Genomic DNA, 25,116 nt, shown 5'->3' with positions numbered 1-25,116 from the left:
AATGTGTTCACGTGCCATTGAAGTCGTAACAATTCTTCATCCAATAAGATTTGAACTTGATAGGCTAGCTAACATTGCTTATAACAAAGTTAGCTAACGTGCTTAATATTGACACAATGGTCAAACTAGCTGTGTTTTCCTTATTGATAACGTTGTAATTGTCAAAAACGGATTTGTCATCTTTTGGTTGAAAAGGTAAAAGGTCAGTGGTGAAACGTCGCAACTCGGATAACAAAACGTTTTCCACTTGTAATTTCCACTTGGTGAGTTGTTCAAGCAGTATTCATGGATGCCAAGGGAAGCAAGCCCCCCCCCCCCCCAACAAAAAAAAACAGGAAAAAAAGTAAAAACATAGAAAATAATGTATCTTTCGTCTCACTGTCTCTCATAATTTTCCTTCAATTCGAAAGAGGCTGAATGTATCTTACTGGTGGAAGCATCCGAGCATGCGAAACAGTGCCCCTCTGTCTCTGTATGTGTAGGCCATCTATTTGAGGCTGACTGGTCCAAAAGAGTATGACATTGTTGCCGACCATAGCATTGAATGCAAAGAAATCCAGCAAGCATTTGGCCTCTTTGATGTAAAAAAAAAAAGACAAATAAAAGCCAATCAGCGTTGAGCTAAACTGAGTGAGCTCAACTGTGAATGATTCTGGCACACCAACAAACAAAAAAAGTCTCAAGGGAAGCAAGTTTGGATTTGGTGTCACTCCCATCATCACATCGAGAGCATGCGTCATTGACAGAAACAACTTGAATTGTTGCATCTCGTTGTGTTGTTGTCCTCCAGTGGCTAGCTAGCCAGCTAGCTAAAATTGTCCCTTTCCTAAATTAGCTATGGATGGAGATATGGATTTGGACTTGTGGTTTTACTTAATTCTCCGTACTGGCCAATCATTATAACGGTGATTCTGATTTGACCATTAATTCATACATTGTTGTGCCCCTGACCTGATAGGATGGAAGTTCAATATGTAGCTAGATGTAGAAGGCTAATGTTAACTTGCTAACATTGCCCATGAAAGGAAGTTAGGCTAGCGAGCATGCATTTTAGCCAGGAAACTTAAGAAAACTAAAAACAAAAGTGTGTACTGTATGACAGAGTGATAGTCTGTTTCGTCAACATGAAAGGGAGGAGGATGGCATAGTAGGGTGAGTCAATATGTTTTGTCTACTTGCATGAACTTGCACGCACACACACACAGAAATCAGAAACACGGACAGTCACATCATATTTAGCTTACGTTGATTGGACTAAATTGTATTTGGTATCGTTTAGTTTTTAGTCATTGTATAAGACTAAGCATAGGTGATTTGATGATGTTGAAGTTGAAATTCTGCTGGAATAGTGGAGGCAGTTCTTGTTTTCTTTGTGAATTGCGGTAACTCTCCGTGGTTCTATACTGAACAAAAAAATTAATGCAACATGTAAAGTGTTGGTCCCATGTTTCATGGGCTGAAATAAAAGATCCCAGAAATGTTCCATAAGCACTAAAAGTTTATTTCTTTAAAATGTTGTGCACAAATTTGTTTACATCCCTGTTTGTGAGCATTTCTCCTTTGCCAAGATAATTCATGCACCTGACATGTGTGGCATATCAAGAAGCTGATTAAACAGCATGATTATTACAGGGAAAATAAAAGGTCACTCTAAAATGTGCAGTTTTGTCACACAACACAATGCTACAGATGTCTAAAGTTTTGAGGGAGCATACAATTGGCATGCTGACTGCAGGAATGTCCACCAGAGCTGTTGCCAGATAATTGAACATTCATTTCTCTACCACAAGCCGCCTCCAACGTCATTTTAGAGAATTTGGCAGTATGTCCAACCGGCCTCACAACCACAGACTACGTGTATGGTGTCATGTGGGCGAGCGTTTTGCTGATGTCAAGGTTGTGAACAGAGTGCCCCACGGTGGCAGTAGGGTTATGGTACGGGAAGGTATAAGCTAAGGACAACAAACACAATTGCATTTTATCGATGTCAATGTGAATGCTCTTGCCATTCATCTGCTGCCATCACCTCATGTTTCAGCATGATAATGCACAGCCCCATGTCGCAAGGATCTGTACACAATTCCTGGAAGCTGAAAATGTCAAAGTTCTTCCATGACCTTCATACACACCAGACATGTCACCCATTGATCATGTTTAGGATGCTCTGGATCAAAGTATACAACAGTGTGTTTCAGTTCCCATCAATATCCAGCAAGGAGATGTGTCTGATCCATGCCCCTACCTTTTTTAGGGTATCTGTGACCAGCAGATGTATATCTGTGTTCCTAGTCAAGTGAAATGCATAGATTAGGGCCTAATATTAAATGTAAATGTAAATGTAATGAATATATTTAAATTCACCGATTTATTTATATGAACTGTAACTCAGTGAAATCTTTGAAAATGTTGCATGTTGCGTTAATATTTTCGTTCATTGTAAATCAATAGTTGTTTAGTGGTCTGAAAATGTTGGAAACATTAACTTGCTTTACCATGCTGTAGGTCATATAACTTGTTCGTTACATGCAATATGCTTTATGGACTTCGTGTATTTAGACAAGAGGTTGTTCTCCGGTTTTCTGATGAAATAAAGGTGTGGTTGAATTTATTCTGCCACTGTGTCTTCTTATTGTCTCGGCCTTCAGGCCTATATTTCACGGTCGTTATGCATATGAATTACCTGATAGGTTATAGAGAAAACAACGCAATTATCAAAACACATAGGTTGTAATGTGGCTTTCTCCCTGGCTTCCCAAGTGATTTTACCCACGCACCACTACTGCCTTCAAGTGAAATTTCCCACTTGGAACTATAGATGCAAACGATAACTCCGGTAGCATGTGCAAAAGCCTAGCCTACCTCCAGACCAAGGTAGGTCGTAGTGGTAACATTGTGTTCAACACAATATGATTGTGTTAGCATATTTAGCCCTGAGTGTCCACTTGTGGAAAATAATCCAACCGCACATTGACAATGGCCGGGATATAGAAAAAAAGTTCCACAGCCCTTTTCAATTCACATCACTTTTGATTTAGTTTAATAATATATATCGACGGAAAGCTTTATAAAGAGGGGCAAAGAGCTGTTACTTGGACCGATTTGCCACATTTGTCTATTTACGCACAATTTCTGTCCTTCGCATCCGAGTGCTGCCGCAGGCTCTTTGATGTTTTGACCAAATCAGATTCACGGAAATAAACACGTCGCACCCGCTGGACAAAGATCAAGGCGCGCTCTTCACTTTCCTCTAGTATTTATTTAGCAAGCATAATAACACAATACTCCCTACAGACACAAGCAAAGGCTATTACATAAATGTAGCAGCCTAATACACCTAAACATTAGCGACCTTACATGTATTGCGTGGAAGCGAGACAATATTTCAGTCTGATCAACTATAGGCTAGCAGCTGCAAAGTCTAGCCTTCCATGCGCCCTGTCCTTCTGGCCTGAGTAAATTAAGCTGTAACGTTGTGTATGCTTATTTATAACCCATTTGTTTGTGAGAAAATCAGAATGGATCAAATTTGGTTTATAATTCAAACTTGGGCTGACTAGGCAATTAAGCTTTTTGTTTTTATTAACTGGAATGAATCAATAAACACAATAGCTGACAGACTGTGAGTAAATGTTTTATTAGGCCTACATTTGCATAGGGTAGGACTACACGATGCAAATCAGCATAAGGAAAGCTCCTTGTGTTTTATTGTCCAATCATGTTGCTTTCTCTGTGTACGTGTGTGTGTATAGGACCCCGACTAGTCCTTTAAAATACAATTCAGATATGAACACGTACAAAGTTGCTGCAGTTTGACTGGGTTTTCATCCTCCCCAAAGCCAGGACATTTCCCAGTTGTTTTTACCCATGTGACCTGATTAGAAAAACTCTGGTCCCATCACAGCCATCACAGCCCATATTAAACATTTCCATCACTGCCCATATTAAACTTTATTTTTTTTATTTTTTTTTTTACAAGAGATGAATCATGTCCTACCGCATAAGGAATTGCACTTTACGTGGTTAGGTTACCAGAGCAAGAAAAACTACCGGCACCATAATTGTTTTTTTTCTTTCGCCACACCACTCTGGACCTGTGGTGCCACCTCTGTACATTTTTTTAAATCACCACCGTTGGTTTTGACTCGAGCGCTGTCATGTCTTTTGCCTCTCGTTTTTTCAGCTATTTGTGTCGGACTGCTGATAGGCTACAATTAGCTTACACCTGCAAGTCATTTCGGTTAATGACGATTCCGTTGCCTTGTAGAGCCGCAACAGCCGATGGATGCGCCTTGTCCTTTTCCTATTAGTTCCTTTGGACGTTCAGTTTTGGAGAGGGATATTTTGTTGCCTGCAAATTGCTGGTAATTATACTGTTGGAATGAAAGCTTTATTTAACAAGCTACGTCCCAAATTACCTTTAATTGACATGGCCATTTTATAAAATCATTGTCAATGTTAAAATAGTCCCCTCTATTGCTTTTCCAGATGTTTTAGGGTAAAATACATGACCCTTTCTTATGTGAGATGTTAGTTTTATTATTGCGCCGTAGAAGCCTTTTTTTTAACACTTTTGGCATATTTTGATATTAACTTTAATAATAATAATAATAATAGTCTACTACTACTACTAATAATAATAATAATAATAATATTAAGAATAGTAATAATTATAAACTCATACCTAACCGAAATTATATGTATTTGCATCAAATATTTAAATCACACACACACATATATTTGATATATATATAATATGTGTGTGTATGTGTGGTTTAAATATTTGATGCAAAGACATCATTTCAGTTAGGCATGAGTTTATAATTATTACTTATCAGGTGAAATGTAAACGTTTGAATTTAACTTAGATTGCTTTGTAACTCATGGGGACGGGATTAGGCATTTTCATGCTCAAACTTATTTCGTAAAAATAGATAATATTGCAGTGCATAGTTGACCACTGAGGATTTATTTGGAACTGAACTGCATAGAAAATACAGATCCACATAGGCCTCCAAGCAAAATCCATGTAGTCATTTGTCCAATAAATTGTAAGGCAAAACCTCGGATGAAATCCAAACAAAATACCTTTAAACGGCCATTTCAAAAACTGAAAAGTCTCTAATGTGATAGCTGGGGCTTGGAGCTATGTTTAAAAGGGATAGGCTACGCGGTTCATGTACAAGAGGAGAGCGTACAGAATTCCATTCCATTGTCCCATATCCTATCACATCATTTGAGTTCTCGGCGTAGATTCCTGGTGATGGCTTGGATACCAGTGTCCGAAATTGTTCATGTATCCACCGGAGTGCGCAGGCGTCCCCTTATTTGCCATGGAAACGTCCCAAAGTGGCGGCATCCCCGGGGAACACGGAGACCCGGATGACCCAGCGTGCAGATGCTCTCCCTCCGGTCCGCCCGTGCCATGCTTCATGATCTTCTTGTACTTGGAGCGTTTGTTCTGGAACCATATCTTAACCTGCAACAATAAATACAATTTAGTATATTAAGCCTGCAATTAGGCTATTATTGTAATCGTTATCATCATTGATAAGCTATTATTATTACTATTAGTCTACTCAGTACTCACTATAATAATAATAATAACAATAAATTATAATATCCATGGCCTCATTGTTGTTATTGTCAATATAATTGTTTTTGGATAACATTGTTATGCACCTTTGCCTGTTGCCAGTATGCTGGCAAATTGAGCGTTAAATTATTACAATTATAACTGTAGGCTATATGACTGCATTGTTAGCGCCAAGGAATAACACAAATATTTTCCATATGAGAACAATACGTTGGACTAAAAACAGAACATTCACAAGAAAGACAAAATAAAGCTGGTGGGTGGGTTCAGGTTGCCAGGAGAATTAATTGTAAACCCCACTACAGACCACTCAAGCAATACGTTTGGCATTCCTTCATTGCAGGCTTTTCCCCATTATACGAACAATACAGGGAATTTACAGAGATATTTTGATATGGAGAGAGCCTGTTGAGACGTTTATGTAACCGCAACACCCACAGCGTGGTAAAAGCAGCTCTAGTAAAATCTAATTATGAATTACAATTGATTGTGGAGATGAGTGGAAAACGCGGCTCAGATAGCCCACATTTCACAAAGGCTCGTAAATGGACCAAAATAAGAGATCTGCCCAAGAGTGTCACCCCAAACACGCTGATGACAGAATTATTGTTGTTGTGATGTCTTGAATTAATTACATTTACAGTTCATTCGGAAAGTATTCAGGCCCCTTCCCTTTTCCACATGTTGTTACTTTACAGCCTTATTCTAAAAATTGATTGAATTGTTTTTTTCCTCATCAATCTATACACGACACCCCATAATAATTTGGAAAGGCACACACCTGTCTACATAAGGTCCCACAGTTGACAATACATGTCAGAGTAAAAACCAAGCCATATGAGGTCGAAGTAATTGTCAGTAGAGCTCCGAGACTGGATTGTGTCAAGGCACAGATCTGGGGAAGGGTACAAGAAAATGTCTGCAGCATTGAAAGTCTCCAGGACACAGTGGCCTCCATCAATGTTAAATGGAAGTTTGGAACCACCAAGACTCTTCCTAGAGTTGGCCGCATGGCCACACTGAGCAATCTGGGGAGAAGGGCCTTGGTCAGGGAGGTGACCAAGAACCCGACGGTCACTCTGACAGAGCTCCAGAGTTCCTCTGTGGAGATGGGAGAACCTCCCAGAAGGACAACCATCTCTGCAGCACTCCACCAATCAGCCCTTTATGGTATAGTGGCCAGACGGAAGCAATTCCTTAGTAAAACACATATGACAGCCTGCTTGGAATTTGTCAAAAGACACCTAAAGAACTCTCAGACCATGAGAAACAAGATTCTCTGGTCTGATTAAACCAAGATTAAACTCTTTGGCCTGAATGCCAAGCGTCACATCTGGAGAAAACCTGGCACCACCACCAGCATGGAGGTAGCAGCATCATGTGGCAGGGACTGGGAGACTAGTCAGGATCAAGGGAAACATGAACGGAGCAAAGTACAGAGAGATCCCCGATGAAAACCTGCTCCAGAGCGTTCAGGACCTCAGACTGGGACGGTGGTTCACCTTCCAACAGGACAATGACCCTAAGCACACAGCCAAGACAACGCAGGAGTGGCTTCGGGGCAAGTCTCTGAATGTCTTTGAGTGGTCCAGCCAAAGCCCGGATTGAACCTGATCGAAAATCTCTGGAAAGATCTGAAAATAGCTGACGGATCTTGAGAGGATCTGCATAGAAGGATGGGAGAAAGTGCCCAAATACAGGTGTGCCAAGATTGTACCGTATACACAAGAATACTCAAGGCTGTAATCACTGCCAAAGGTGCTTCAACGAAGTACTGAGTAAAGGGTCTGAATACTTATGAAAATGTGATATTTGGAATACATTTGCAAAATTTCTAAAAACCTGTTTTTGCTTTGTCATTATGGGGTACTGTGTGTAGATTCATGAGAGGGGGAAAACAATTGAATCCATTTTAGAATAAGGCTGTAACGTAACAAAATGAGGAAAAAGTCAAGGGATCTGAATACTTTCCAAATGCACTATTATTAAGGGGGACCTGCAGGATTTTACTAACTTTCAGAGATGGGACCAAGTCACTATTATACGAGTCACAAGCATGTCTCAAGTCATAATGTTTTAGTCTCAAGTCAAGTCCCAAGTAGAATGTGGTCAAGACACGAGTCCAAGTCGTGCATTCTAAGACCAAAACAAGTCGAGATGAGTCAGAAGTTTTAAAGCCAAGTAAAAAATATATACACATGCAACAACCTGTTCAACTACAAATCTTTGTCTATTTATTGAGTCTACCAGACAGCTTTTTTCATTATTTTGTCTACAACATATTTTTATTAGCATATGTAATTGTAAAATATGGACCTTGTAGCTGTGGTACGGGCATGAAATCAGCTGATGGCAAGGCAGGTTGATGTGCTCAGAGTGTAGGTTTTATTAGGTCTTGGTGATCCAATGGTGAAAGTGCCATATCGTATAAAATATACAAGTAGATTTGTCAAATATACACAAGCAACAGCCCAAAAGAAATAGCCTCTGTACCAGGCTTAACCTGTCCTATCTGAATAGACACCCATTGAGAAACAAATCAAATCTATCTAACAGGAGTTCAAACAGGTAGGCCTACCTAATATAAACACTTAGCTCCCAGGACCATACAATTAGCCTACCCAAATGGCAAGAGGCTGAATGTATCTCGAGGGGGACAGCATCCGAGTGAGCGAAACAGCACCCCTCTGTCTCTCTTACATGTAGGCCATCTATATCTGATGCTGTCTGGTCCAAACGAGTATGACATTGTTGCCGCCAGCAGCATTGAAGTCAAGGGAAGCCAGTGAGCATCTGGCCAATCAGCGGTGAACTAAACTGAGCGAGTTCAACTGTGAATGGTCCTGGCGCACCAACAAAAAAGTGTCAAGGGAAGCCAGCTATCAAATCCCATTGAGAGCATATGTCATTGACAGAAAAAAATTGAATTGTTGTGTTGTTGTCCTTCGGTGGCCGGCTAGCTAAAATTGTCCCTTTCCTAAATTAGCTATGGATGGAGATATGGATTTGGACTTGTGGTTTTACTTAATTCTCCGTACTGGCCAATCATTATAATGGTCGATTCTGATCCGACCATTAATTCATACAATGTTGTGCCCCTGGCCTGAGAGGATGAAAGTTCATTATGTAGCTAGATGTAGAAGGCTAATGTTAACTAGCTAACGATGCCCATGAATGGATGTTAGGCTAGCGAGCATGCATTTTAGCCAGGTAGCCTAGGACAATAGACCGTGGCATTGGCGTTTCTTTACAAGTAGGGTGAGTCAACATGTTTTTCAAGTTGGGGGGGTTGGCTTCCCCAGTGATTGCTGGGGTTCCCTACTGCCTGCTGGCCTGATTTCAATCCCCTCTTCCTACAATTTCACGTTTGCACTGCACCCGATCCTATAGCTGTACATCAAATCATCAATCTGTTCGCTTGCACACCTTGCCTGTGTTGATTGACAGTTGTCTGGTCCAATCAGAGTGCCGAGTGTGCGTTTCACTAGCCAATCTTTTGCAGTTTTCTTTTGCAAGGGCGATGCTGCGGCTATTTTCTCTGGCTACATGTAGCATAATCCACATAGAATCTGTGCCACAAAATTAGTGGCAAAACATCACAAAACCTGTCCAGATAATTTCAAGTCATCAGTCTCAAGTCAAAGTCTAGTCCCGAGTCTTGAGGCTCCAAGTCCAAGTCAAGTCTCAAGTTATTTCATTTTCTTTCAAGTCAAGTCTCAAGCCATCAAATTTGTGACTCAAGTCAGACTCGACTCCAAGTCATGTGACTCGAGTAGTCCAAGTCATGTAACTGAAGTCCACAACTCTGCTAACTTTTACGTTGTTTTCTCTGCCTTTAGCTTACACATGCTCAGTTCTGATGAACATGAACAAAAAAAGAGTAGGGCCATGGAGAATAACCAACATATTTCACTCCCATAAACTCCCATAGGCCTAAACATAATAATGTGGGCACACCTAGAAGTGTTCAAATGGGTATATTAATAATAATTGTGTGTCACATTCAATGCCAGCAAGGGAATTAACAGTTCATGCAGATGTCACAAAAACCAAGTCTCACATAAATCATTTTCAATGACAGAACGCTAATATTGTCTTTCAAGTCTTAATGTCACATGCACAAGTACAGTGAAAACGCCTTACTTGCAAACTCAAAACCCAACAATTGAATAATCAATAATAATATAATAATAGAAGAAGGAAAAAATCACAAGAAATAAGAAGACATGTGAACTACGTCCTCATAACTTTGCAGGTTGGGGAAGGGGGTTGGGGGGGGGGGTCTACAACTACATCTAAGACCTCCAAAAACACTGATATTCAAAAGGGGGACATCCCTAAATTAGCTGTTGAAACTATAACAAAGTGATTTCCCCACCCCGTTTTGTTAAAAAGCTGAAGGACGGGGCTGGAGAAACGCAACCACTATCAACTTCATAGACAGTGCAATGGGCGCAAGGATTGACCAACCATGATATCAACATTTGAACCATGTTCTGAGGCTAAATAGTGTTAGTTACATTCACTTTGTTTACAACCATTGGAGTAAAACAAACTTATATTTTGGGTTCTTATGGGGTACGACTGTTTAACTAAGTTCATGAAGCATTTATGAGTTATATTCTTCAAGAATCAATATGTTATGCAGGTGAAGGAGGACCCAAACGCGACTTAACAGAAACAGAGTTTATTAATGCTCAAAACCGAATAACTGAAATCCTCTAGATAGTAGAGGGGAAAACAACTGGAGAAGCGGCCACAGACTGCAGGTCGCTTCGGGTAGGCGCAGGCCGTAGTCAACTGAGACACCTGCTCACACGCAGCGTCTGAAGAAGGCACAAAACACGACAGGACAGGGTGATACACAATCACGGCAAAAAACACGACAGGACAGGGCGAAACGCAATTACAGCATGGAATACAAAACAAGGAACCGACGGAACAGGAACGGATCACAAAGGAATAAATAGGGAGTCTAATCAGGGGAAAGGATCGGGAACAGGTGTGGGAAGACTAAATGATGATTAGGGGAATAGGAACAGCTGGGAGCAGGAACGGAACGACAGAGAGAAGAGAGAGCGAGAGAGTGAAAGGGGAGGGGGAGAGAGAGGATAGAACCAAACAAGACCAGCAGAGGGAAACGAATAGCATGGGGAGCACAGGGACAAGACATGACAATAAATGACAAACATGACAGTACCCCCACTCACCGAGCGCCTCCTGGCGCACTCGAGGAGGAATCCTGGCGGCAACGGAGGAAATCATCGATGAGCGAACGGTCCAGCACGTCCCGAGACGGAACCCAACTCCTCTCCTCAGGACCGTAACCCTCCCAATCCACTAGGTATTGGTGACCCCGTCCCGAGAACGCATGTCCATAATTTTATGTACCTTGTAAATAGGTGCGCTCTCGACAAGGACGGGAGGGGGGGAGGGAAGACGAACGGGGGTGCGAAGAAAGGGCTTAACACAGGAGACATGGAAGACAGGATGGACGCGACGAAGATGTCGCGGAAGAAGCAGTCGCACAGCGACTGGATTGACGACCTGGGAGACACGGAACGGACCAATGAACCGCGGAGTCAACTTACGAGAAGCTGTCGTAAGAGGAAGGTTGCGAGTGGAAAGCCACACTCTCTGGCCGCAACAATACCTTGGACTCTTAATCCTGCGTTTATTGGCGGCTCTCACCGTCTGTGCCCTGTAACGGCAAAGTGCAGACCTCACCCTCCTCCAGGTGCGCTCACAACGTTGGACAAACGCTTGAGCGGAGGGAACGCTGGACTCGGCAAGCTGGGATGAGAACAGAGGAGGCTGGTAACCCAGACTACTCTGAAACGGAGATAACCCGGTAGCAGACGAAGGAAGCGAATTGTGAGCGTATTCTGCCCAGGGGAGCTGTTCTGCCCAAGACGCAGGGTTCCTGAAAGAAAGGCTGCGTAGTATGCGACCAATCGTCTGATTGGCCCTCTCTGCTTGACCGTTAGACTGGGGATGAAACCCGGAAGAGAGACTGACGGACACACCAATCAAACGACAGAACTCCCTCCAAAACTGTGACGTGAATTGCGGACCTCTGTCTGAAACGGCGTCTAACGGGAGGCCATGAATTCTGAATACATTCTCAATAATGATTTGTGCCGTCTCCTTAGCGGAAGGAAGTTTAGCGAGGGGAATGAAATGTGCCGCCTTAGAGAACCTATCGACAACCGTCAGAATCACAGTCTTCCCCGCAGACAAAGGCAGACCGGTAATGAAGTCTAAGGCAATGTGAGACCATGGTCGAGAAGGAATGGGGAGCGGTCTGAGACGACCGGCAGGAGGAGAGTTACCCGACTTAGTCTGCGCGCAGTCCGAACAGGCAGCCACGAAACGGCGCGTGTCACGCTCCTGAGTCGGCCACCAAAAGCGCTGGCGAATAGACGCAAGAGTGCCTCGAACACCGGGATGACCCGCTAACTTGGCAGAGTGAGCCCACTGAAGAACAGCCAGACGAGTGGAAACAGGAACGAAAAGGAGGTTACTAGGACAAGCGCGCGCGACGCAGTGTGCGTGAGTGCTTGCTTAACCTGTCTTTCAATTCCCCAGACTGTTAACCCGACAACACGCCCATAAGGAAGAATCCCCTCGGGATCAGTAGAAGCCACAGAAGAACTAAACAGACGGGATAAGGCATCAGGCTTGGTGTTCTTGCTACCCGGACGGTAAGAAATCACAAACTCGAAACGAGCGAAAAACAACGCCCAACGAGCTTGACGGGCATTAAGTCGTTTGGCAGAACGGATGTACTCAAGGTTCTTATGGTCTGTCCAAACGACAAAAGGAACGGTCGCCCCCTCCAACCACTGTCGCCATTCGCCTAGGGCTAAGCGGATGGCGAGCAGTTCACGGTTACCCACATCATAGTTGCGCTCAGATGGCGACAGGCGATGAGAAAAATAAGCGCAAGGATGAACCTTATCGTCAGACTGGAAGCGCTGGGATAGAATGGCTCCCACGCCTACCTCTGAAGCGTCAACCTCGACAATGAATTGTCTAGTGACGTCAGGAGTAACGAGGATAGGAGCGGACGTAAAACGTTCTTTTAGAAGATCAAAAGCTCCCTGGGCGGAACCGGACCACTTAAAACACGTCTTGACAGAAGTAAGAGCTGTGAGAGGGGCAGCAACTTGACCGAAATTACGAATGAAACGCCGATAGAAATTAGCGAAACCTAAAAACGCTGCAACTCGACACGTGACCTTGGAACGGGCCAATCACTGACAGCTTGGACCTTAGCGGAATCCATCTGAATGCCTTCAGCGGAAATAACAGAACCGAGAAAAGTAACGGAGGAGACATGAAAAGAGCACTTCTCAGCCTTTACGTAGAGACAATTCTCTAAAAGGCGCTGTAGAACACGTCGAACGTGCTGAACATGAATCTCGAGTGACGGAGAAAAAATCAGGATATCGTCAAGATAGACAAAAACAAAAATGTTCAGCATGTCTCTCAGAACATCATTAACTAATGCCTGAAAAACAGCTGGCGCATTGGCGAGACCGAACGGCAGAACCCGGTACTCAAAATGCCCTAACGGAGTATTAAACGCCGTTTTCCACTCGTCCCCCTCTCTGATGCGCACGAGATGGTAAGCGTTACGAAGGTCCAACTTAGTAAAGCACCTGGCTCCCTGCAGAATCTCGAAGGCTGATGACATAAGGGGAAGCGGATAACGATTCTTAACCGTTATGTCATTCAGCCCTCGATAATCCACGCAGGGGCGCAGAGTACCGTCCTTCTTCTTAACAAAAAGAACCCCGCCCCGGCCGGAGAGGAAGAAGGCACTATGGTACCGGCGTCAAGAGACACAGACAAATAATCCTCGAGAGCCTTACGTTCGGGAGCCGACAGAGAGTATAGTCTACCTCGAGGAGGAGTGGTCCCCGGAAGGAGATCAATACTACAATCATACGACCGGTGAGGAGGAAGGGAGTTGGCTCGGGACCGACTGAAGACCGTGCGCAGATCATGATATTCCTCCGGCACTCCTGTCAAATCGCCAGGTTCCTCCTGAGAAGTAGGGACAGAAGAAATGGGAGGGATGGCAGACATTAAACACTTCACATGACAAGAAACGTTCCAGGATAGGATAGAATTACTAGACCAATTAATAGAAGGATTATGACATACAAGCCAGGGGTGACCCAAAACAACAGGTGTAAACGGTGAACGGAAAATCAAAAAAGACATAGTCTCACTGTGGTTACCAGATACTGTGAGAGTTAAAGGTAGTGTCTCAAATTTGATACTGGGAAGATGACTACCATCTAAGGCAAACATGGGCGTAGGCCTGTCTAACGGTCTGAAAGGAATGTTATGTTTCCGAGCCCATGCTTCGTCCATGAAACAACCCTCAGCCCCAGAGTCAATCAAAGCACTGCATGTAGCACCCGAACCGGTCCAGCGTAGATGGACCGACATAGTAGTACAAGATCTAGATGAAGGGACCTGAGTAGTAGCGCTCACCAGTAGCCCTCCGCTTACTGATGGGCTCTGGCCTCTTACTGGACATGAAATAACAAAATGTCCAGCAACTCCGCAATAGAGGCACAGGCGGTTGGTGATCCTCCGTTCCCTCTCCTTATTCGAGATGCGAATCCCTCCCAGCTGCATGGGCTCAGTCTCAAAGCCAGAGGGGGGAGATGGCTGCGATGCGGAGCAGGGAAACACCGTTGATGCGAGCTCTCTTCCACGAGCCCGGTGACGAAGATCTACCCGTCGTTCTATGCGGATGGCGAGAGCAATCAAAGAGTCCACATCTGAAGGAACCTCCCGGGAGAGAATCTCATCCTTAACCACAGCGTGGAGTCCCTCCAGAAAACGAGCGAGCAGCGCCGGCTCGTTCCACTCACTAGAGGCAGCAAGAGTGCGAAACTCAATGGAATAATCCGTTATGGACCGTTCACCTTGGCATAAGGAAGCCAGGGCCCTAGAAGCCTCCCCACCAAAAACTGAACGGTCAAAAACCCGAATCATCTCCTCTTTAAAGTTCTGGAAATCGTTAGAGCAAACAGCCCTTGCCTCCCAGATAGCTGTGCCCCATTCTCGAGCCCGGCCAGTGAGGAGTGAGATGACGTAAGCAACCCGAGCTCTCTCTCTAGAGTATGTGTTGGGTTGGAGAGAGAACACAATCTCACACTGCGTGAGAAAGGAGCGGCACTCAGTGGGCTGCCCGGAGTAGCAAGGTGGGTTATTAACCCTAGGTTCTGGAGGCTCGGCAGGCCAGGAAGTAACAGGTGGCACGAGACGTAGACTCTGGAACTGTCCAGAGAGGTCGGAAACCTGAGCAGCCAGGTTTTCCACGGCCTGGCGAGCAGCGGACAATTCCTGCTCGTGTCTGCCGAGCATGGCTCCTTGGATCTCGACGGCAGTGTAACGAGCGTCAGAAGTCGCTGGGTCCATTCTTTGGTCGGTTCCTTCTGTTATGCAGGTGAAGGAGGACCCAAACGCGACTTAACAGAAACAGAGTTTATTAATGCTCAAAACCGAATAACTGAAATCCTCTAGATAGTAGAGGGGAAAACAACTGGAGAAGCGGCCACAGACTGCAGGTCGCTTCGGGTAGGCGCAGGCCGTAGTCAACTGAGACACCTGCTCACACGCAGCGTCTGAAGAAGGCACAAAACACGACAGGACAGGGTGATACACAATCACGGCAAAAAACACGACAGGACAGGGCGAAACGCAATTACAGCATGGAATACAAAACAAGGAACCGACGGAACAGGAACGGATCACAAAGGAATAAATAGGGAGTCTAATCAGGGGAAAGGATCGGGAACAGGTGTGGGAAGACTAAATGATGATTAGGGGAATAGGAACAGCTGGGAGCAGGAACGGAACGACAGAGAGAAGAGAGAGCGAGAGAGTGAAAGGGGGAGGGGGAGAGAGAGGGATAGAACCAAACAAGACCAGCAGAGGGAAACGAATAGCATGGGGAGCACAGGGACAAGACATGACAATAAATGACAAACATGACACAATAGGTACATTATAAATCCAAAAAGTGATATAGCGATTGCTGATTACCCCTTTAATGCCGAATTGGATTGAACTTTAAGTATGAATGAATTTCACCCTAACGTCAATCAACAGCATGCTAATGTAAGTAGCTGTTCCTATGATAATTGGAAGTATTAGATTTCAACAGCAACACTCAGCTGACAAGAGCTTTCAGTCTGAAATGTTTGGTAACTAGGTAGTTCAAGAAATCACGCCAGAAAATCCTGTCCCACATATCTAACTAAATCTCAGTGTGTGTACCGTACAACTTGGGGAAACCACTCTCCCTAGTTAAATGTGTGGTGACTGGCGAGCGGTGGTCAGTGTTTCTGGTGCAAAAAGGTCTAATCTGTCTATTCTGCCAGGTGGTTGCTGCTCATAGAAGGCCGGAAGACACGAGTGATTCCAATGTTCGATCCCAATTATCTATACTTAGCTCCCTTATCAATATGACCCTCATCAATATGACCCTCATCAATATGACCTTATTAATATGACCTAATCAATATGACCTTATTAATATGACCCTCGTCAATATGACCTTATCAGTATGACCTTATCAATATGACCTTATCCATATGACCTAATCAATATGACCTTATCCATATGACCTAATCAATATGACCTTATTAATATGACCCTCATCAATATGACCTTATCAGTATGACCTTATCAATATGACCCTCATCAATATGACCTTATCAGTATGACCCTCATCAATATGACCTTATCAATATGACCCTCATCAATATGACCTTATCAGTATGACCTTATTAATATGACCTTATCAATATGACCTTATCAGTATGACCTTATTAATATGACCTTATCAATATGACCTTATCAATATGACCCTCATCAATATGACCTTATCAATATGACCTTATCAATATGACCTTATCAATAGCTCCCTAATCAATAATTCCTGCTTCCGCCCAGGTAACATAATATCAGAGAGGTTCCGAGAAGTGCTTCTTCATATTTAGCATATACATACACTGAGTATACCAAACATTAAGAACACCTTCCTAATATTGAATTGGCCTCCTTTTGCCCTCAGAACAGCCTCAATTCGTCAGGGCATGGACTCTACAAGGTGTCGAAAGCGTTCCACAGGGACGTTGGCCTATGTTGAACTCAATGCTTTCCTCAGTGTCAAGTTTGCTGTATGTCCTTTGGGTGGTGGACCATTCTTGATACACAGAGCTTGTTTTCTTAATGTTTCGTATACTCAGTGTATAAAGGTGTCCTTTATATACTAGAAATATCATGTCTCTAAAGTCCCAATTGATGCAACATTCAGATGCATGTATACACAATAATCTCTCCAACTAGATTTGGAAAAGTATTGTTTTCAAGAAAAAAAGTCCTGGCTTGATGTGATCTATATGTCTTTGAAACCCTAAAGTCAAGTGTCTGTGAATGGGAGGGTCACAATACTGTAGTTCTATATGTCTTTGAAACAATAAAGTTAAGTGTCTGTGAATGGGAGGGTCACAATACTGTAGTTCTATATGTCTTTGAAACCCTAAAGTCAAGTGTCTGTGAATGGGAGGGTCACAATACTGTAGTTCTATATGTCTTTGAAACCATAAAGTCAAGTGTCTGTGAAAGGGAGGGTCACAATACTGTAGTTCTATATGTCTTTGAAACCATAAAGTCAAGTGTCTGTGAATGGGAGGGTCACAATACTGTAGTTCTATATGTCTTTGAAACAATAAAGTCAAGTGTCTGTGAATGGGAGGGTCACAATACTGTAGTTCTATATGTCTTTGAAACCATAAAGTCAAGTGTCTGTGAATGGGAGGGTCACAATACTGTAGTTCTATATGTCTTTGAAACCATTAAGTCAAGTGTCTGTGAATGGGAGGGTCACAATACTGTAGTTCTATATGTCTTTGAAACCATAAAGTCAAGTGTCTGTGAATGGGAGGGTCACAATACTGTAGTTCTATATGTCTTTGAAACCATAAAGTCAAGTGTCTGTGAATGGGAGGGTCACAATACTGTAGTTCTATGTCTTTGAAACCATAAAGTCAAGTGTCTGTGAATGGGAGGGTCACAACACTGTAGTTCTATATGTCAGTAAGCTCTATAGTTGAGGGTGATTTCATCCATTTAAGGATTGCACATTAAACCAATTAATGTAATAGCACATCTGGCATAACCCAGCAGAAATTAGCTCCACAAAAACAAAAAGCCACAGTGTAATGCCATCCACTTGAAAAGGCTCTGGAGGACATTAGTTATCTGACACCCTTAGTTACAAAGATGTCGGCTGCTGATGTCATATGTATAAAGGGCTCATCTTGCAGAAAGTCCCCTGTTGACGCTTTCTCAGATATCGGTCGTGTAGCACTTACATGGGATTACTAAGGCCCTCCTCTCTTAGCAGCGCATCACGGCCTCTACAGGTTCAGAATGGTCTCTTGCCACAGAGGATCAATGAATGCATTTCATATCCGTCCATACGCCAAAAACTATACTCCAATTGATGTATAGCAGCATTGAGAGTACATATTCCCTTTTGGATTCGCCAGTATGTATTTTTTTAAGTCCCCAGGCAAACGTAGTGAGGGAGATCTCTAGATTTAAAGAAATATAGAATGATTACTTGGCTGAAAGCAATAAGCTCTCCCAAATAGAAAATGATGTAGTCCTACCAAAGTCTGTACTTTCTCTGCAGTTATTTTTCTCTCGTTTTGGGAACCCCAAAACTTCATGGGACTAACAATATTTATATAAAACTTGACACGATAACTCGCTAAGCTCTCTTCCTCTATTCCTTCTGACAGACAAAATGGCCGCGGTCGTTCCACCCCTCTCCCTTATTCTTCCCTTGCCAGACAGAGATTGGTGAGAAGCGAGGAGTTAGTTGCAAAAGGAACCCATTGGCTGAGAGACTGAGGCCTTAATACTGAAGCAAGACGGCTAAAGGAGACCACTAAGCTCAGGGCCCGTATTCATTAAGCGTCTCAGAGTACAGGAGTGCTGATCTAGAATCAGGTTCCCCCCCTGTCTATAATCGTATTTATTATGATCTAAAAAGCTAAATGTATCCTAGATCAGCACTCCTACTCTGAGACTCGGGCCAGTAATCCTAGACCTGGACTAAAAAAAATGCTCAATTGAGAATCACCATTGAAACTGTTTTTTTTTTTTTGTCCAGGACAACGCTTAACATGTGTCCAGGAAACCGGTCCATAGTGAATACAGACCCAGATGAGTAAGTAAGTAATAGTAGGAGATGGATAACACAGTAGTAAGACAAGTAATACAGGACGGTGATACACCCTGCTCTTCTGCTGCCTCGCCTCCCTGCCAACTGGGAACCGCCTTGCCAGCTGAAGCCAAGGGCATTCATGTTGCATTCAAATATTCATGAAAGTGTGTGCGCCACACACTGATGAGGGGAAACAATATCAGTTACAGGCCGTTAGAGTCGACTAACACCTCCGTGAACATGGCAGGACATCACACCCAAAGCAAGTTAATACCCCCGCACATTGACACATTGACTCTGTACCGGTACCCCCTGTATATAGCCCTGCTATAGTTATTTACTTCTGCTCTTTAATTATTTGTTATTCTTATCTCTTACTTTTTTTATGGGATCTTCTTAAAACTGCATTGTTGGTTAAGGGCTTGTAAGTAAGTATTTCACTGTAAGGTCGACTACAGCTGTTGTATTCAAGCGCATGTGACAAATACAAAGGGATTTGATTTGACCTCGGAACCAAATGTTCCAGCGTTTTCTCCTCTTTGCTAAATAATAAAGCATCGAAAGGGTCAACCCTTCAACTACTTTGAGTGGGAATTCGCAAAGCCTTAAATGTACATACCTCCATAACATTAGGCTCCAGTCTCATTTTTTGATGAGACATTGGGCCTTTATTAACAGTATCTAACATGGCACTTATGCATATAGTGTTGTAGCCCAGATGGAAAGAATAGGTGTGCCTTTGAGAATGGGTACGCACAGCATTTTGACTAAACTTCGGACATGTTGCCCGACTCATGTAAACAATAGGCTATAGGAATTTGCGTAATGCGTGTACATGTATTCCAGTCGAACTATTGAGACCTATACAGACCACATTAAAAAAAAAATACTTCCACCAAAATCGTTGTGTGTTGAAGAGTCTCTGGTAATAAACACCTTATTGAACAGTTATATCAGTAAAAAATAACTGAAATAGACTATTAAAATGGGCCCAAAAATAGAGAAATATGTACCTGTGTTTGAGTTAGTCCCAATTTTGCCGCCAAATCGGCTCGCTCAGGTAGCGCAAGGTATTGGGTTTGCTGGAATCTCTGGTTGAGCGCCTGCAGTTGTAAGCTTGAGTAGATGGTCCGAGGTTTTCGGATCTTCTTCCCTTTTCCGTTCAGTCGAATTTCTCCATTCTCGATCACCGTGGTCGGCTTCTCAAGCTCTTCAAAGGGATAAAGAAGAAAAAGTTGTATTTTATTTCACCGGGAAGTCCAATTGAGGTCAGAAATGTTGGAATTATAATAACAATATTAACAACAAGACCATCAATAATAATAATAGTGATCATCATAATAATCATACATTTACTGAATAATACATGTTTAATTTAAGCCGTTTAATTTGCCCCCAAAGGGCTCAACTTTTCTTTTCTACCTCATGTTGCAAAAGAGGTCATTGAGCATGAGGAATATAATGACTGCATAGTGCTCCCCATTATCCCCATTGTTATGAAGATTGCACATACCAACTAGTGCTTAGGGAAACAGCTGTGTTAGGCCCCACAAGGTGTTCATAGTAACATGACACTTTATGAATCCATCCTTATAATACAACCAGTGTAATAGCGTTAGGAGATTGATCTTTCATCTGCTTCACTTTTTGTTTTACATGGGCATAAGATTTAGATTTGATTTGCTAAGTTGAACAATAATTGCAGAGAATTTTGGTAGGTGGTAGGTAGTCTAGCGGCTAAGGGAGTTGGACCTGTGGCCAAAAGATGGCCGGTTTGAATCCCGGGCCAGGCGTTGGGAAAATGTATCTGGCAAGTGAACTACTGCTGGGTTCAAACCCTTGAACAAGGCCCTTAACCCCACAACATACAGGGGTGACCCGGTGCTCGTCTCAACTGTATGTGTGATTTGTCCGGTGCTCGTCTCAACTGTATGTGTGATTTGTCCGGTGCTCGTCTCAACTGTATGTGTGATTTGTCCGGTGCTCGTCTCAACTGTATGTGTGATTTGTCCGGTGCTCGTCTCAACTGTATGTGTGATTTGTCCGGTGCTCGTCTCAACTGTATGTGTGATTTGTCCGGTGCTCGTCTCAACTGTATGTGTGATTTGTCCGGTGCTCGTCTCAACTGTATGTGTGATTTGTCCGGTGCTTGTCTAAACTGTATGTGTGATTTGTGCTGTCTGGGGCAGTTGAGAATGAGCAGAAGACATATTTCTGCTGTTTGCTGTAACTAATGGGAAATAAAGTTGTATTGTATTATTTAGTTAAATAAGTTGCATTGGAAATGTTGAATCTTGATTGTCCCTTTTCTATTCTAAGCCTGCCATTCAAATAGCGAATAATAAACAAACTCATAGGCCTTACATCATATGCTACTGCACAGCCAATTCTCCAGTGTTAATAAATCAACACTGGTCTAGTGTCTATACAGGCCCACACTTTTCAGTGTTAAATTAACAACTGTGTTTGTTCGTGACAGAGACATGGTTGTTGTTGCAGTTTTTTTGTTTTTGTTCTGTGGCCTTCACCAAAGAAGATCCAAAGTGAATATGATTCAAATGTCATTCTTCAACTAAATACAAGTATTTAATAAGGACTTATTTTGGGGGCTTAATTTTGCCTTATTACAGTGGCCTGAAACTCGTGGTTTGCAGGCCTGCGAGTCACTTTATGATGGCTTGCAAAGTGATGTGTAATTCCTATTGTAATCGAACCAGAGTGGGGATAGCCAACATTTGGAATTTATATTAACCCGCAACCTGCATTTAGAATGATGACAGGTCAGGTAGAAGAAGATATAAGACTACCTAAACCATATAAAATGGAACAACCCTTTCAGTAACCGGTGAAAAAAGTCCAAGTAACAGATTTGATTCGTTTAGGAATGTTGTATTTATATTTCAGTAGCATAAGATTAATTCATCAATCAATGTACATGCAAAAACATAGATATTAAAACAAACTATTCTAAAAAAAATCTACCTGCAATACAGCATGCTGGGAAATATGATACTGATGGGTGTGGTTTTGGTTTAACACTGGTTATTAACTCCAACACTTGTACACCAATGAGTGTTGATTTATCACCTGAATCAACACTAGAAATGTTATACTGAAAAATCAACACTATAGGTAACACTGGCCAATTTGCTGTGTGACTGTGCAGAAACTGTTATTTTGTTTTGCTCCACCAGCTTCAAACAGCTGTAAAACTGTATTTTTTGTCATTGAAAATATATTTCAGTTTGACAACAGATGCCACTCCAGGTGAGAAATCAATCAATCAAACACTATTATTCCACTATTAGCGACAGATATATTATGGAAATTCTGAAATTACAATGCGAAAATAAATCAAAAATAGCACCTTTAAAACCACTAAAACTAATATTGGCCTGCTAATAGCGTTCCAAAAATAATTGCAACATACAAATGGTCATCATTGATGATATAACATTTGTTGCTATTGTTTCCGTTATTATTATTAGGCCATTATCTTGTTATTGGTAGGAATTAAACTCACGATTTCATGGTTATATTATCATAATAATAATAATAATACATTGTTCAGAGCTAAGACCGGTTTTTAATGAGAACTAAGAATAACATAATGAATCTGTTAATGCTCAAGAGGACTGCAATGTTTATATTATCTGGGGCCTTAAATACTTCTTGACTTTCCAACATGCCCATCGCACGAAATTTCTGTAACCCTTTCCTAAAACGCGGGTGAAAAGTTTTACTTTTCAATGTCTGGAGAGAGTTGATAAACATGGCAATTGCCAACCGTGCAGTGGAGATATCACAGCCAGTCAACGATAGATGGATGACATCCCTGCCGATTATCAGGTATTTAATGATGTAATATATAATATATAAATATAAATAGAATGCTAAACCCCTAAGCGAACTCACTCATCATAATTGCATTTTTTTTTTTTTTGAGAGGAGTAGGCCTATTGGTTGATATTCCTATCTGGATGTTTTCGAGTTTTTAGTTCCAAACATATTCACACTCCAAATAGGACTAGCCATTATAAACAATTTGATTTTAAGTAAAAACCTAGAGACAGGGTTATTTTGATCATTGACAGTAGGCTACGTGGAATTAATGCTGTAATGCATTTTGTTTAACGTTTTAATCTAAATTACGAGGTATAACGATGAGGCTCTTTTGTGTAATCCTATGCGGGTATCTGTATGCTAAAATATCAATGAAGTAATGTAGGATCACAAAAGCAATAACGTCATCAAAGACAAATGGTTTTCAGATTACATGTTTTGTCTGGACCCTGTGCTTTGTGGGAGACCACAAGACAAAATGTAAAGTGGCTCGGTTTTTTCCTCCCATGTCGGCTGCATGTGTATCATCATAGAGAGTAAGCTAGGCTAATTACTGTGCTAATCAACCGACCTGTCTTGCGGCCCAATAATATAAATGCAAATTGACCAGTAGTAAGTAGTCTAGCCTTAGGTCTAATCAGGGTAGCCTAGTGGTTAGAGCGTTGGACTAGTAACCGGAAGGTTGCGAGTTCAAACCCCCGCGCTGACAAGATACAAATCTGTCGTTCTGCCCCTGAACAGGCAGTTAACCCACTGTTCCCAGGCCGTAATTGAAAATAAGAATGTGTTTTTAACTGACTTGCCTGGTTAAATAAAGGTAAAATAAAAAAAAAAAAAAAAAAAAATCATCCGTCCTAATATCGGATTAGACTAATAATTGCAATGGCGAAATAGGCTACATATTGCCCTAGATATTGTGAAATCGTATGAAAATAGATTCTCATATCAATTTGAGACGAGAAGAGTACCTTGCTTTATCCGTGCATACATCTCGAGGTTCAGTAGCCTGTCAACTATTGACCGTTAAAATGATGTATTATATTCAATCGTGCTCATGTGTTATAGACTACATATGTGACATGGGAACATCCTATTTATTGATAACACCTTTAGGTCCGAGCACTGTTTGCGTAATGCTGCTTGCTATATGTTAGGAATTCCCTATATTTCATTAGTGGTTTATTTGCAGGTTTATGATTGGGTTTAGGTAGGCTATATAAGTGCCCGATTCTAATTTTAGAAGTCAATCGCGTTCGTATAGCCTTCGTCACTGTAACCTCATTTTGAAAATGGCAACAAACATTGAACTAACTCCAAAATGTCAACACGGATGTTTTTTAAAACGTACCTGTTTCCTCTATTCTCGTGTGTCCCAGACCGTTGTTGTGGCTACTGTGCTGGTATGGCAGGTAAGCACTTGGGTGGTGTGCGCTTACGGTGCTGTGGTAAGGATAGGCTAGCGGGCGGCCATAAGATGACGCACTGGAAGAAAAGGGGCTATCGTGCTGCGAGGGTCCGACGGGATGCAAGCCGTGCACTGGATAGTGGTTGTGGGACAAGCCGGGGGAGTGCTGCTGGTGGCCGGGATAGCCGTGTCCGAACTCCAGAAATGCCGATTTGGAGGGATCAGAAGCAACCAGACTGTCCGACAATGAACTCATAGTCATTATTGAGCGGGGGTCCATAAACTCGAGGCGCAGTTAAGGGCACCATAGAGTGCTACAGATGGGACCGATGCATATCCACTGAGTAGGCAAGTTATGCTACCTAAAAAAACAAAACCAATACTAATAGCACGAAGCGACGAGGTTATTTCCTAAATCCTTCCGTTTGTCTCCAAATTCTAAATTACACAGTCCCTTTATTTTATCGTCTCTAAAAAGAGAACAGGAAAACCTGCACTGTTTCTCAGAACACTTTGTGCATATGGTTTAGACTTGTTGCTACCTCGCTTGGCATACACAAGCGCGCCTGCTCATTGGTTGCGGTGGCTAATCATGTCATCCTGCCTCGAGGCCAAACCATATTTAACTTGATTAATACAAGCTACATGAAGTCGGTCTTCCAGTTTGGGCTGCAGTGACATGTCAATGCAGCAGAATTTGGAAACCATTTATGCTAAATGAGAAGATAGGCCTACTGTAACAGATATTAACTAGGCTAATTTAATGTCAAGCATGTTTAGATGTTGTTATGTAGCCTTTTAGCGTTTGCAAAGATGGTCAACAAACTTGACAACTTGCCAGTGATGTTTTTACGTGAGGACAAATCTTTTGCGCACAAGTTATGCCATAGCATAATCAATTATTATATATGTACACAGGCCTAATTAATACGCGATACACATAGCTACATTACAATACTATACATTACATTTCCATCTGGCGCAAATGCGTGATTTAGCCTACGCATG

At 42.3% G+C, this 25,116-nt stretch overlaps 1 protein-coding gene across 1 annotated transcript; it reads right to left on the bottom strand.

The window, feature by feature from the left end:
• Positions 1-4,575: 4,575 nt before the first annotated feature.
• On the bottom strand, positions 4,576-24,638 carry LOC123998654 (homeobox protein Dlx4a-like). The gene is made up of 3 exons (XM_046303727.1): positions 24,052-24,638; positions 19,874-20,070; positions 4,576-5,476 (listed from the first exon to the last, which is right to left on the bottom strand). The coding sequence occupies exons 1-3, from the start codon at positions 24,386-24,388 to the stop codon at positions 5,225-5,227; spliced, it is 786 nt and encodes a 261-aa protein (XP_046159683.1). The 5' UTR covers positions 24,389-24,638; the 3' UTR covers positions 4,576-5,224.
• Between the last annotated feature and the right edge of the window lie 478 nt (positions 24,639-25,116).

This window comes from Oncorhynchus gorbuscha, linkage group LG16 (assembly GCF_021184085.1).
Source record: "Oncorhynchus gorbuscha isolate QuinsamMale2020 ecotype Even-year linkage group LG16, OgorEven_v1.0, whole genome shotgun sequence".
Lineage (NCBI taxonomy): Eukaryota > Metazoa > Chordata > Actinopteri > Salmoniformes > Salmonidae > Oncorhynchus > Oncorhynchus gorbuscha.
Note: the sequence above shows the minus strand (reverse complement) of the source record. Positions and strands in the feature narration are given on the sequence as shown.

Bases quoted from the DNA above. Each gene is read 5' to 3' on its own strand.
- LOC123998654 (XM_046303727.1), bottom strand. From the start codon at position 24,388: ATGGACCCCCGCTCAATAATGACTATGAGTTCATTGTCGGACAGTCTG. The intron at 20,071-24,051 runs GTACGTTTTAAA...ATCCCTTTGAAG, and splicing joins CACGAGAATAGAGGAAACAG to AGCTTGAGAAGCCGACCACG. The intron at 5,477-19,873 runs GTACATATTTCT...TTATTGTTGCAG, and splicing joins TGGGACTAACTCAAACACAG to GTTAAGATATGGTTCCAGAA.